This window comes from Poeciliopsis prolifica, unplaced genomic scaffold (assembly GCF_027474105.1).
Source record: "Poeciliopsis prolifica strain line A6 unplaced genomic scaffold, Auburn_PproV2 SCAFFOLD009, whole genome shotgun sequence".
NCBI lineage: Eukaryota > Metazoa > Chordata > Actinopteri > Cyprinodontiformes > Poeciliidae > Poeciliopsis > Poeciliopsis prolifica.
This window is the reverse complement of record NW_026562384.1, coordinates 2,605,205-2,618,636: the sequence shown is the minus strand read 5'-3', so window position 1 is coordinate 2,618,636 and position 13,432 is coordinate 2,605,205. Positions and strand designations below refer to the sequence as shown.

The 13,432-nt window shown below is 41.2% G+C and overlaps 1 protein-coding gene across 1 annotated transcript in view; it reads right to left on the bottom strand.

The window, feature by feature from the left end:
• gpc3 (glypican 3) overlaps positions 1-12,285 on the bottom strand; it is a 149,446-nt gene extending 137,161 nt beyond the window's left edge. Inside the window, exons 1-2 of the mRNA XM_055034535.1 lie at positions 11,794-12,285; positions 2,939-3,100 (exon numbers count right to left, since the gene is read on the bottom strand). Coding sequence (XP_054890510.1) covers positions 2,939-3,100; positions 11,794-11,953 — 322 coding nt within the window. The 5' untranslated portion in view covers positions 11,954-12,285. The remainder of the gene's footprint in view (positions 1-2,938; positions 3,101-11,793) is intronic.
• Between the last annotated feature and the right edge of the window lie 1,147 nt (positions 12,286-13,432).

Here is a 13,432-nt window from a genome sequence, read left to right as displayed (position 1 = left end):
TTGCTAGCTAGCTAATAAAGCTAACTGCTAGCTAACACTGAGAATCTTTGTCACCTGTCATTTTAAGATACAATCATGCAATGAGTCTACAGGAAATGGTCAGTCTCTGGTGCAATTATTACTAACAAGTGTCTGGACGGTAAATATGTGAAAACAGACAGAAACAAGATGATCAAAATCTCAAACCTGAGATATATTAACAACCTGTCAGTTTGTTTTTGTTGTTATTTTGTTTAGGATATTATCCAAAGAAATATGTGACTAACACAAAAGCAACAGAACAAACATAATTTAAGTGCTACAAACCATGACTAATCAACTGGAGTGTATTTCTCATTTACAATAAAGCATTTAAAATGTTAATGGAAAATAAATGCATTTGATCTGAACTTGTGAGTGCCCAAAAAAATAAATCCTAATTTACCGAACACAAAATAAATGAAAATCTTTAGCCCTTGAAGGGAGGCATTAGCTTCATTCTGGACTTCCAACCCAACATTACCAGTTCACCAGCGTTGCTGTTGTTCATCAGCAGCTCTGGATCTGAGATTATATTCCATCTCTCTGATGCGTCCAGGTAATCTGATTGAGGTTCAGCTCATCTTTGTCTGCAGTCCATCAAATGCAAGTAGAACAGAATAAAAGTCATTCTGATAAACATCAAGATTATAACCAGGCACGGCTGAAGTAAAACTAACACAGTACACAGTGTGTGATTACATTACATTACTGTTCCTGTTATAGGAGCCATGGTGTCAGGACTCTGGGTTTTTGGGTTGGTTTTGCTTCTCGTTTTAGTTAATCTTGTGTTTTAGTTCACTTTAGTGTTGCCATTCAGGATCCTTTTGATATTATTACTTGAGGTATTTAGTAAATAAGAATTGTCTTATTGCTCTCCTTACTTTTCAGTCCTTTATAGTGTTTCTAGGTTATTCTTTAGTCCTGTCCTGGTTTGTCTGAGTTTATGTCAAGCCTTCTTTCATGACTACAGTTCAATTCTATTTTGTCCTTCTAGTTATTTCTTCTTTCAGCCTCCCTGTAGTGTTTTTAGTAATGTTTATTTCCTATTTCATCACCTTAGGTTCAGTTATTCTTCCATATCCAAGTCTAAGTATATCTTCCTTTAGTAATCGTAAGTTAGATTATTTCTTTAATCCTGTAGTGTTACTAATTTGTCATTTGTCTCTTTAGATTCAGTTAGTCTTTCTTTAGCAATTCTAGTTAGTTTATTTCTTTGTTTAGCTATTCTAGTTTCTCTAGCTCTATGTTCCTTAGTTCTCATTGTTGAGATCAGCCTAGTTTTTATTTAGGTTCGTTTATATTTTCCTTTATAGCTTTCTCTCTTAGTCCATCAGGTTTTCCTTACTCTTAGTGTCTTTGGGTATTTGTAGTATTTTCCCCATTTCCTCCCTTTTGTGTTCCCAGCAGATCTCCTTAGTTTCCCTGTATCACCTTCTCCCCACCCCTCATGTGCCTATTACTCACCCCTGCAATCATTCTTCACATCAAGCTACAACATTTCTCCATTTATTACCTCCCAGTACTTAAGCCCTCCTGTCCCAGTCACCAGTTGCCAGTCCGCCTCGTCACCTTGTGTCACTTCCATGCTTCCTTTCCTGGATTACCTGCTGTTGCCTCGTGTTTTCACTTTGTTTTGTTTTTCTGCATTTTCTTGTACCCCTTGGATTTAGGAATTTTTGTTGGTTAGTCTTCTTCATTAAAACATGTATTTAGATCTACGTCTACTGCGTGCAACACACCGCGACATGACACATAGTTTATTATTAGAGGCAGTAGGTGCAATAAGGAGGACACTGAAGAAACCGAATCTGACAAACATATGGAAAAAAATAACTGCAACAAACATTTCAAATGGATCAGGAAATGCAATTAGGAATTTTAAATATAAATAAAACAACATGACGTTGCTTAGAGAACAAAACATATATTTTGCCTCAATAGATCTGCCCTCATAAATCGGACTCATTGTTGTGACACCCGATCAAAAATGTTATTCTGGAATGGTACAGCTCTGGAAAAAAAATAAAGAGCTCACTTAAAATGATCAGTTCCTCTGATTTTACTATTTTACTATTTATTGCTCTTTCAATTCTATGAACTACTGACAACATGTCTCCGAAATTCCAAGCAAAAATATGTATTTGCAGGAAATGAGAAATGATCAAAATAAGGAAAAAGATGCAGAGCTTTCAAATCTCAAATAATGAAAGGAAAACCAGTATATTCATTTTCAGGAAGAGTTCAGGAATCAACAGTGGGTGGATTAACTATGAGCTCTTTCCAGAGGTGTATATTTAAGCTTCGTTGTATTTTCAGTATACTTATACATTAACTGTTAAGCCAGATATCAGAGTCACAATGTGCTGCTTCCAGCCTCCTGTCTCCTCATTGTTCCCTCTTACAGCAGTCACTGCCTCCTTTGCCTTCAGCGGTTTTGTTCTCAGCCTGCAGAGCTCCAACTCCAGCATCTCTGAAGTAGCACATTTTTTCACATCAGTCAGTTGTCATTTCGCATACATCTGTTAGCTTTAACCACAGACACCAGTATCTGGTGGCCGCTCTGATCCAACAGTTCCTGGGCTCTTTCTCTCCCTCTCTCTCTGTGAAAAACACTCTGCAGCGTGCCAAGTCCCAGGAGGCTGTCACTTTCAGGAGAAACACGTCTGGGGGGCCCGACAGAACTACATCTAAAGTCACTCAAGCCGCATGTGTCTGCCATTCTAACATTTAGTTGAACAGCCGCTGAATGTCTAACCTCTTTCTGATTGTGCTTCTACTTTGATATGTGACTCCCCAGAGAAGCGAGTCCCCCGATGCCAGAAAGGCAGCGCGGCGAGAAAAGTCAACCCTGCACAGATTTGAACTCGTGCAACGTCCGTTTCAGGCAGTCACAGCCGCAGTGGCATCTTCTGCTTACCTTGGAAGATAGCAGCGTTCTGGATGATGAGACGTTTGAGATGAGCGCTGACAATCTGCAGCCCTGACTCCATGTTGCTGCGTGCGGCTACCTGATACCGCTCCTCCATCTTCTTGGAACAGCAGGTCGGGCCTTTGGGTTGGCAAACCTGCAGATCTGCACCTGGCAGTGAACCAGCAGAGACAGGATGAGATGAGGGAAGGAGCTGCAGAGCCACTCTTCGTTTCAGTTTTTATTCCAAGACAGAAGCCTCTTACAGCTCAAATACACACAACAACAAAAAAGACTCGGCATCATCCTCTGCAAGCTAAATGTAGAAAATGTAATTTTCTGCACATTCTGCTCCCTTAATTAGTGTATTATTTCTGTGTACAGGGCCTGTTATCCGGCACAGCTGAAATCAAAAATAAATTGTGGTTCGAAAATGATTCATTTTGATGCGCAGTCATGCAACACAGAAATGTTTTCCAGCTCCCCTAAGAGGTCGGTTTGGTTGACAGAAAACCTTTTCACCACTCAAGGCTGTACTTGATCAAGAAAAAGCCATTTTAGGCACAAGCGTCAGGAAGAGAAGACTTCAGTATGTTTGACATAGAAAATAGCCAAGCAATGAAACAACACTGGTCCATCTGAATGTGAAGACTATTCACACAGGAAAGTAATTAGACTCCTGGAGCTTTTATGAACAAAACAGATGTATTAGTAAAGCGTAAGAGGAGGTCTTCATTGGACTGACGTAGCTGTACGAAACTCAATAATCAACTCTTTCACAGAAGAGTAATTAACATGTTTGTGCACGGACATGAGCCAGCAGTAGAAATGATCAGGTACTCGGATCTAATGTAAATCATTTCTCCTTTTTTCCTGTTACTATTCTGTTCCAAATTGGACTTCACTTCAGCTTTCGTTGACACACTACTTAGGCAGTGCTGATGTCAGTGTTGCTGTTATTGTGGTCCAGTTTTTTTTTTTTTTTTTTTTTTTTTTTTTTTTTTTTTTTTTTTCAGAGTCCTGGGTTTTGGAGTGATTGTTTTACAGCAATCACTTCTGTGACACCACGTTAAAGATGCCTTTTCAAAATGCAGGCAGCAAGTTTCCGTCTTTCACCTGTACCTGCAAAGACATGTAAGTAGGACTCAAGCACCCAGTTTGGAAAACAAAAAGGAGTTCCAGTGAAAATTCTTCCCTTCAGTGCCTCCCCCTTCATGCCATGCAGCTGCCTGCAGATCAGTGGAGGCCGCAGTAATAATGTGCCAAGCTGCGTTGACGAGTTGTTTGCGTGGCTGGCTCTTGAGAGGCATCAGTGACAAGGGGTCTGATTGATGGTTCGGTAAACAAACGTCAGGGGAGTCTGCCAGCTTCCATGCGGGATGTGCAGGATAAAGAGACAGAGGCAGAAAGATTAATTTGGAAGTGGGATGGTGGGTGTATGGGTGGGGGGTCTCAGAATGTGAATGCATCCGAAAATGTCTGATAGCTTGCGTGTCAAAAGATAGGGAGGCATCTTTTGTCAAGTTGGAGGGTTTATCTTAACGACAAAGGGGATTCTGTTGGTGTGACTCCTTGAGATCTTCAAAAAATAGAAACAATGCAGACATGAAGAAAGTTCATCTACCTGGAGACTGGATGATTAATAAGTGTGGAATCAAACAGAGGACAGCTTCTGTAAAGTGCTGGCAGCCATCGAGGTTTAGGAGGTGCCGCCTAATGAGCAAAAGAGGCAATAAAGCTGTCAAACGGCACCTTTTGTATGCAAACTGACGGGCTTAATATCTCAAATCAATACCAACAAAAGACTCCTGACAGATAAGATCAAGTTCATTTCAGACTGCGGGGTAGAATTATTAAACTTTTACGTGAGGTGAGCCTGGTCGCAGCAGAAAGGAGACGGGGATTTGGCAATTATTTCCAGCAAAACAGACAGATTCATCTGCGTGTTTTGTCATGCTGCAGATGATAAATGTGTTTCATTACACAAGTTCCACAGCAGTGAGGGGGAAAGGGACAGGGTTCCCGATGGAGTTTCGCAAATAATAAAATCACACCGTCTAAATATAAAGCCTTTCTTGTGACTGACAGATCAGTTGGGAATAAGCTTCCTCCGTCTCTCCTTTCGCTCAAGGCTCAGCTTTGGTTCTCCTCCCGCTACTGTTCGTTGTCTTTTTTCAAAACTTTTTTTTCTCTCTTTCAGCTGTGCAGTTTGGTGCTGAACTTGTTTTCACTTCTCCCACCTTGAGTTTAACAGCTACTGGGCACTGGAAGCAGCTTTCTATCAGCGTTATTGGTTACGCATTTTTGTGTGTGCAGGTGTGAGTATGAATACTGGTTTTTGTTGCTTCCTCAGGACCTTTAGTGGTGTAACATCCAACCGCCTCGGGACTGATTGGACTTATGGACCAAAGTTCAAACCTGATGCAATAGAACATCTTTTTTTTTCTTTTTTTACTTTAGGACAAAGGTAAGGCTTTCATTGGCATACACAGTGAAAAAGCAGTAATTCAGAGGAGGTCTTGTCTGGTGTGGTTGCGTAGCTGTCCCTCTGATAAAGACCTGAATGCAGCATAAATTTATTTATTAGTACCCAAGACTCGCAAAGTGGCTCATTTATGACATGGGAAAACAGCTCTGATCATAAGTTTTGTCCAACACCAACATGTTCTGATCCAAATGGTCAACTAGTTTCCTCTCATCACAGAGATGAAACCAGCCAGCATTAGCTTACCGATACCATTTCTGTAAACTCTTGTCTTAGCAGAGATCCTAAGATGACCGTTTTTGACCATATTTGCTGAGTCAGGTTGCCATTTAGTAATAAATGATGAAGCTGCACCTATTTTAGCTGACATATTGTTCCAGCTAAAAAAGCTTATTAAAACTAAGTCTGTTATGTTAGACTGAAGAACAGCCACCAGAAACTCTAAAGGATGATGTCCAATGGGGGAAAGAAGAATATTTTTCTCTCCACAAAAGCCTCCTGATCCTCACTGCAGTGCAAATTAGAACACCTTTACAAAAGTTATTATTCTACAAAAGGGCAGTTTCTTGACTTACTTGTGAAATTTGTGTGCTATTATTCTTACAACAAAAATTGGGAGAGATATCTGACAGGAGCTTTACAAAATCTAACCAATTAAGTTATTTTGCTATTAGTCTGTTGAACTTGATTACATTAACTATCTAATGAGATACTTTTTAAGGTTAAAGAATGAGCCCAAAGCCCAAGCCCCACAACAAGAAGGGTTGCTTTTGGGTTATGAGTTATAAGATAAGATATGATTTGAGTGTAGATTAGGTTTAGCCATGCCCCTGTGATGTTTAGATATAGGAAAACAGTCAGGCTTAGGTTAAAGAAAAGAATTCAAAATTAATAGAAGTCAATGCAAAGTCCCTGTGACTTTGCATTCTACCTGTGTGTGTGTCTGCGTGTGTGTGTGTGTGTGTGTGTGTGTGCGTGCGTGCGTGCGTGCGTGCGTGCGTGCGTGCGTGTGTGTGTGTGGGTGAATGTGTGTGCATGTGTGTGTGGGTGAATGTGTGTGCATGTGTGCGCTTGAGACTGTGATGGACAATTCTGTTAAACAAACTAAAGAAGGACAAAGATCCAGGCCAGGAGCAATTTACATGTAAATTCCCCCATCATACAACCTTGAGGCGACACCTTCGAGTCATTACATACATTCCATCAATACTCTGCAAGTTGTCCGTGTTGGACTGTTTCCCATGCAGAGCAGCTGCCAATATACAGGCACCTTGCAAAAGTATGAAAATCCCTTGAATGTATCTGCATTGTGTCAGAATATACTGAAATATAATGTTGAAATATAATGTTGGTGAAATGTCTGTCTGAAATACATTATCAATCAATCAAAACACACAACAGTATTTTATGATGACAATAACTGAATTGTCTGAATATTGAATTCATTATAACAGAATTTGGAATTCATCTAATGGGCTAATTTTAAAAACATTTTTTATGTGTAAAAGAATAAAAAAGTCAAATTTTTCTTCCACTTTACAATTATGCACTACTTTGTCTTGGTTATATCATAATAATAGAAATTATTAAATGTAATGAGACAAAATATGAGAGAGTATTAATTCTTTGTCACATAAAAGCCAAGAAATCTGTAATCAATTGAGATTATTTGAGTCTTCATTACTTTTGTGATGAATGTAGTTCTGAAACTTTTACTCCAATTTCTGCTTACAGTTCCTTCCTACAGCATCCATGCAACTGAGGTTCACTCATAAACCTGAATGCAACATGTCTCGTACTAAACAAACTTGATGGAGTCTGAGGTTCACCTGCCAGCAAAACCACAACCCTTACCGTAAAGTCCAAGCTTCAATCAAATGGTTTAGATAATAACACATTCAGATGTATAAATGGTCTAGTCAAAGCAAGGTTGTTATAGTAAACAAAAATTAGCCAATACACTAAACTCTAAAACTAGCTGCATGAGATGAATAAAATGCCACATCAAAATAAAACTAAACTATCACAAGAAGCCCAAAACTATTACAACCCTGATTCAAAGCCTAGATGAGAATAGAAGAGTAAGAATGTTAGTCTATAATTCCAGAAAGCTGGTAGAGAATTACCCCAAAAAGTTTACAGCTCTGACTTCAGCGAAAGTTGGTTATTGAAAAAAAAAAAAAACTAACTCAATAAGGCTGCATACATACTTTTATTTTCAAAGAAAATAGTTGAAAACCATATATCCTCTTCCCTCTGCATCAAAGGACACACTTTGTGCCACTTTACCACTTAAAAACCCCCTAAAATACATTGAAGTTTGTGGTCGTGACACGAATATGAAAACTAAAATCAAGACACATCAATGCAGGCCACTCACTATATTGTGATTTAAAACACAGCCTCCGTCAGATCATCCCTCGCCGCTTCCCTCTGTGGCTGATGCGGAGAAAAGGAGCTTAAAAAGTCCAGGCTACACGCACACAGACAAGACGAGTCCGTCTCCTCTCATCTTTTAACAAGCTCGGGGACTCCGAGTCAGGGGAGCGGGGGCATCCACAAATACAGTACGTGTCTAAGTTTTCCAGCGCCAATTAGAAAGCCATGGCCATGCAAGTTTAATGACAGAGAGCGGAGGAAGAAAAACAAGTGGTATTAAGATATAGAATATGCTAAAAGCCGTTCATTATGAGCATAAATTATACAGCAGCTCCCAGTGCAGAGGGGAGAAAGCACGCGGGAATCTGTAGCTGCCTCTGTGGGAGCAAACAAGTCAGTGTCACTTTGTGGAGACAATAAGTGAAACAAAGACAGAGCAATTTAGAGCCGACCAAAGGAATGCGAATATCATTACCTACTGGGGATTGCCATTGTTTCTTTGGAGTTGAGGGGGGGAGAGGGGGTGGAGTATTTTTGGAGCTTTGTTCTCTGTTCTAGTTTAGTCATTTGATGAAGCAACAATTTGAAAGCTGGAAGCCCGAATGTGAAAGAGTTCTTCTTCTATTTTTTTTTCTTTTTGAGCAAAAACAAAACAGTGATGCAGTAAACAGCAGCTTGCCTTCATAAAAGGAAAAAGTGAAGATGCAGTTAAATTGCATCAAGAGCTGCAGCTGCAGCTCAGAGTCGTGTCCACTGGTGTCTTTTAGACAGCGGAGGTTTTCGACATTTTATTACTTTAGTAACCCGCCCTAAAGGAGTGGTGTTTTGTAAAATAAACTATTTTGAGCTTTAAGTCATGTTATAATGTTATTCCTTCATCAAAATACACCTGGAGTGTTGCTTTGATTCATTCATGTATGTTTGAGAAACTCTTAATCTGCACGGCAACCATTCAGGTGTGCAAAATACCCGGACAGAGCTAGCTCCGCCTTTAAGGTGCAGCTTCTCCTTCAAGGTGCAGTTTCCAAGCATATGCTTCTCATAGCAGTCCCACTCAGTTCCTTCAAACTAGCTAGCAGCAATTAGTAAACACCTGATGGAACTGCTGAGCTCATCATAGGAGCTACTTCTCAGTGAAATGCTGGTAAAAACCAGCATTTCTAGGGTAAATAGCCATGTTGTGATGGGTTCCTAAAGGCAGAGTTTCAGAAAGAGCAGAAAAGAGACAGAAGCCCAATTTAAAGGCATTAAATTAATTTATTTCAAGCTAAATTTGACACGTATGACATTTTTTAAACAACTGAAGGCAACAAAGTTAACTGACTGTGCACTAAAATGGCACTATGTCCCTGGAAAATACATAACACTGCACCATTAAAATGAATCTAAAAAAGAAAGAAAAAGTTGGATCTTCAGTAGCATGTCGCCGCTTCACCGGATACCGGCTGTAGCAGTGATATTAATATTGAATATTGTTATTCATATTGGAGCATTGCTACTCTAAATGTAAGAATTTCTCTGACTTCTGATATCAAGTCATTCCCTTCCTGAACTCCTACAACGGCATGAGCCTGGTTAAGGAAGGTAACAGTGAGCGAAATGTGTGGTAATTACAATTGATATCCTGCAATATTCAGCATCAGAATTGCAGCTTTATGTTTTCCTGATACGGCTTGAATCTTTTGTAAACAATAAAATTGGAGGTTGTTGTGTAAAATACTGGTTTTTAAATCAAAGGCTCATAAATGTGAAATGCAACTTAACTGTGACGGAAATTCTCTAAAATACGACACGGAGTGACCAAAAGGACAGAGAAAAAACAAAATATGCACAAAAAGCTGCAAACACAAATAGAGAAAAACATCCTTTCCAAATCAAAGCGTAAAACGATCCGGACCCACTGCAATAATTAATCAGCGAATTCTGTTTATGAAACGTCCATGATATTATGAACTGAGCTGACAACCACGGTGGATCAGGATAAAAAAAAAACAAATCTGCCTTGTTGTTTGACGTTTGACAGTTAAGACAATTTTGTCCAATCAGGCACGTTAGGCGTTGCTGACCTATTTCCCTGTGTTGACGTTGACGTCCAGGCGTTCTTTTACCGACACTGCCTGATTCGAACGAACTTTGCGGTTGATTTGTTGAAGTTGTTGCTCTTTGCCCGAATCCCCTCTAATAAACCAGCCTGCACCCTTTTCCAGCTGCAGTAGAAAGAGTCCTGCTAGTGGCTTGTGAACTCATTCCACATGAGCGCCGGCTCTCCGACTGAAGGTTGCCTGACCTACTCTGCCTCGGCTTCGGGGAGGCTAAATATTTCTCTCAGCCCGCTGCGATGTTTCGCCCTCTGGCTGCCAGATAAAACGCTGGATGGCCCTGGCGGAAGGTGTGTGATTAAAGATGGATGTGTGGAGGAAAAAGGAGGGCTCAGCAGCTGGCCTGAGCCTCCGTTTACCTTTGCAATGGGGGGAAGGGGTAGCATGACAGAACGGGCTTCAAAGTGCATCTCGCGTTCCTTCCCCTTGCTGTTTAATTCGCACAGTGTCACCCGGTTTGTCTCGCTCTCTGGAGACGGCGGAGGGTTTGCGTCACCCAGGGAACCTCCCCGCGCTGACATGACACTAAAACACCCAATTAACATTTCCGGCCGGCTGCTGCTCAGCCGCACGAGCGGCTTCTGCATTTAAATGCTGAATCGGGGCGTAAGCAACAGGCTCCGACACGCTGGTTTCTGCTGATCGGCGCTAAATTGATCGCTTTTGATCACGTTCCGATGACAAACGTGACGGATTGTATGTGACGAACCAACACAAAGATGTAGAGATCAATTAAAAAGACAAAGAAAAGTTTGCAGGGGGGGTGGATTTGTATTTACCACCTCTTTTACTCTGATACCCCTAAATAAAATTCAGCGTTACTAAAAAGCAAACAGCATGACGGAGGAGTATTAGGGCCATATTAAAAGAATTGTAAAAAATCTCTGTTATGACTTTATTCATACAACTTTGCTTCTTGTAAAATTATAACTTTATTTTAATAATAATACAACTTTACTCCTTTGCGACTTTATTCTCATATTTATTTCTTTTTAACATGGACCTAATGCTACATCATACAAACTATGCTTGTAATTTAATCTCAGTGTAATTTAATCTGTTTGTTGGAGAACAAGCAGCGTTTCATGAAGTCCGCAGCTCAGGACTGTGACTTCTCAAATTTCGCTTTTACAGATCGGGAGATAAAAGGAGCTGAACAAAAGCCGGACCTGCTACAAGGCTGCAGGAGAGTTGAGGTCTGGGTGGAAGTTCACCCGCCAGGAAAAAGATTCTCCTCATCCACACTGAAACCCCGTCGATCTGCGCCGGGGACTCGAAAACCGACGCTTCGGTTGCAGAGACATATACTTTGTGAAATCGTCACAAAGTGCCGTTCAACGGTCTTCAATACACAGGGGCTGAATACAAAAGCACACCACACCTTTCAGATTTATGATGGTGAAAACCCATTCCTTTTACCAAACTGCGGCCGAGAGCCTCATCAAATCGCAACAAAACCACTGAAGTTTGTAGTGAGATGTGAAAGTTCACGGGAAAATGAATACTTTTTCCAGACAGTATTTGTTTTTTGTTTTTCTCAGTGTCTCCACTCCCAACAGCAGAGAACATTAAACTTAAGGGTTTCCAACAGCTGCAGGCAGATGTTGAAATCTGCTTCCATATTTCAGGCTGTAAAGAATCGCCTCTCGCTCTCGTGTTTGGATCAATATCAGAACACATTGATTCTCTATAAGCTTTGCAGACGGTACCGATTCGGTGCGGTTTTAACAAGATGCTCAACGTGGGCGATAGATTTTTTTTTTCCCCTAGAGAATATTGGAGGAGATTCAGCCGAGGAGAATGAAGGAAGAAGGAGCAGAGAGGAAATAACTGAAGTGCATTCTGGAAGTTAAAATAATAATAATAATAAAAGCAACACAAAACCTAGATGTGGAAGTTACCTGACACCGGGCTCTCAGGGACCCACTTGGAGCCCGGGTGCAGAGCGTGGAACGCCGCGCGCACCTCCAGGCAGTTTGGCGCCTGTCCGCCGGGAAGCGGGAACAGCTGGAGGAGGAGGGCGCACAGGAGGAGCGCTCCGTGGACCGATGCGGCCACCATGGCGGGGAGAACCGGAGCGGAACCGGACGTAACGGGAGGGAAAAAAAAAAAACTAGCCCAGGTGAACTTCCGCTCTTTGAAAAGTTACAGACGGAACAAGCCGGGTTGGCGCTGATGGAGAGAAGCTGCAGCTCCCGCTGACTCTGCTTGGATCAGCATCCTGATGTTTCCCTCCTCACTCAGCCTCCTGTTATATCATTATTATTATTACTATTGTTATTGGAAGCTGCTCCACTGACGCTCCTTCTCCAGACCACGTCGAGGACTGCAACTCAACCCGAGTCCCTCTTACCTCCAAAAAAAAAAAAAAAAAAAAAAAAAGAGCGAGCGAGAGAGAGAGGAAATCACAGCTGTGTGCGCAAAAGGACCAGCCCACGGTATGTGTGCGCGCTCCCGCGCCGCGCGCGCCCCGACCTGAAGCAAAGCTCCACTCTGGTGTGATAGTGATAGTGGGTGATGATGTGGGCTGATGCGCCCACCGGCCGCGCGTGGGTGGGCGCGCGAGGAAGGAATGGCTGCTGCCGTCCATTCGGATGGATGGCGGCGCAGGTGAAAGAGAAGCTCAACTTTTATGGCTCAGTCACAAACAGCTGCGTTCAAAATGGCTAAAACAAAAGGGAGTGAAGTGCAAAGTTCTTGCAGTGCCAAAGCAATAATCTTCATATTAAAATCAGAAGGAAAAAATATTCTTTTTATAGCACAATCACATAACATGTTGCCTTCAATTATATAAAAAATGGTACGTATATAAAATATGACTTAAAGGAAGTTTGTAATTCAACAGCTTGAAATTGAGCGTATACCTCTCTTTAAAAGCTCGGCCTTCAGGAAGTCGACACAACATGGCTCCTTTGTTAACCCTTTTCACCAGCGTTGCTCTGAGAAGCAGCTCCTAGAATGAGTGCAGCTGGTGTGCAGGTCCACCAGGTGCTTGCTAATTGCTGCTGGCTAGTCTGAAGGAGCTGAGTCACAAGAGAAGGGGGCTTTGTGAGGTGGAAGCTCGAAACTGCGGCTTTGAGGAGGAGTTGCGTCTCGAAGGTGCAACTCCAACATAACAACATCTTCAAGGGTTTTTTTTCTTCAGCCATGTTCACGTGTTCAATAGATTAGCATTTGATGAGGCTCGTTTGTTTGAACCATTTAAATTGGCCAGGAAAGTAAAAAAATAAAATAAAAAATATTTTTTATTTATAAAAGATCTTTTTTATTTATAAAATAAATACTTTTTTATTTATAAAAAAGATTTTATAAGTTTCATTTTATAAAATCTCATTTATTGAGTTTTATATTTATGTCCTAATTGATTCCTTTTTTTGTGGCCAACATTTTTGAGGAGGGGGCCAAGGCCCCTTTGCCCCTCCCTTGGGGGCACCACTGTCTCAAAAAAACGAAAAACATTCCAGGATTAGCCGCTATGTGATTTTATTATGCAAACAGATTGAGTGTAACAGAATAATCTGGAACCAACAAATTAAAAGT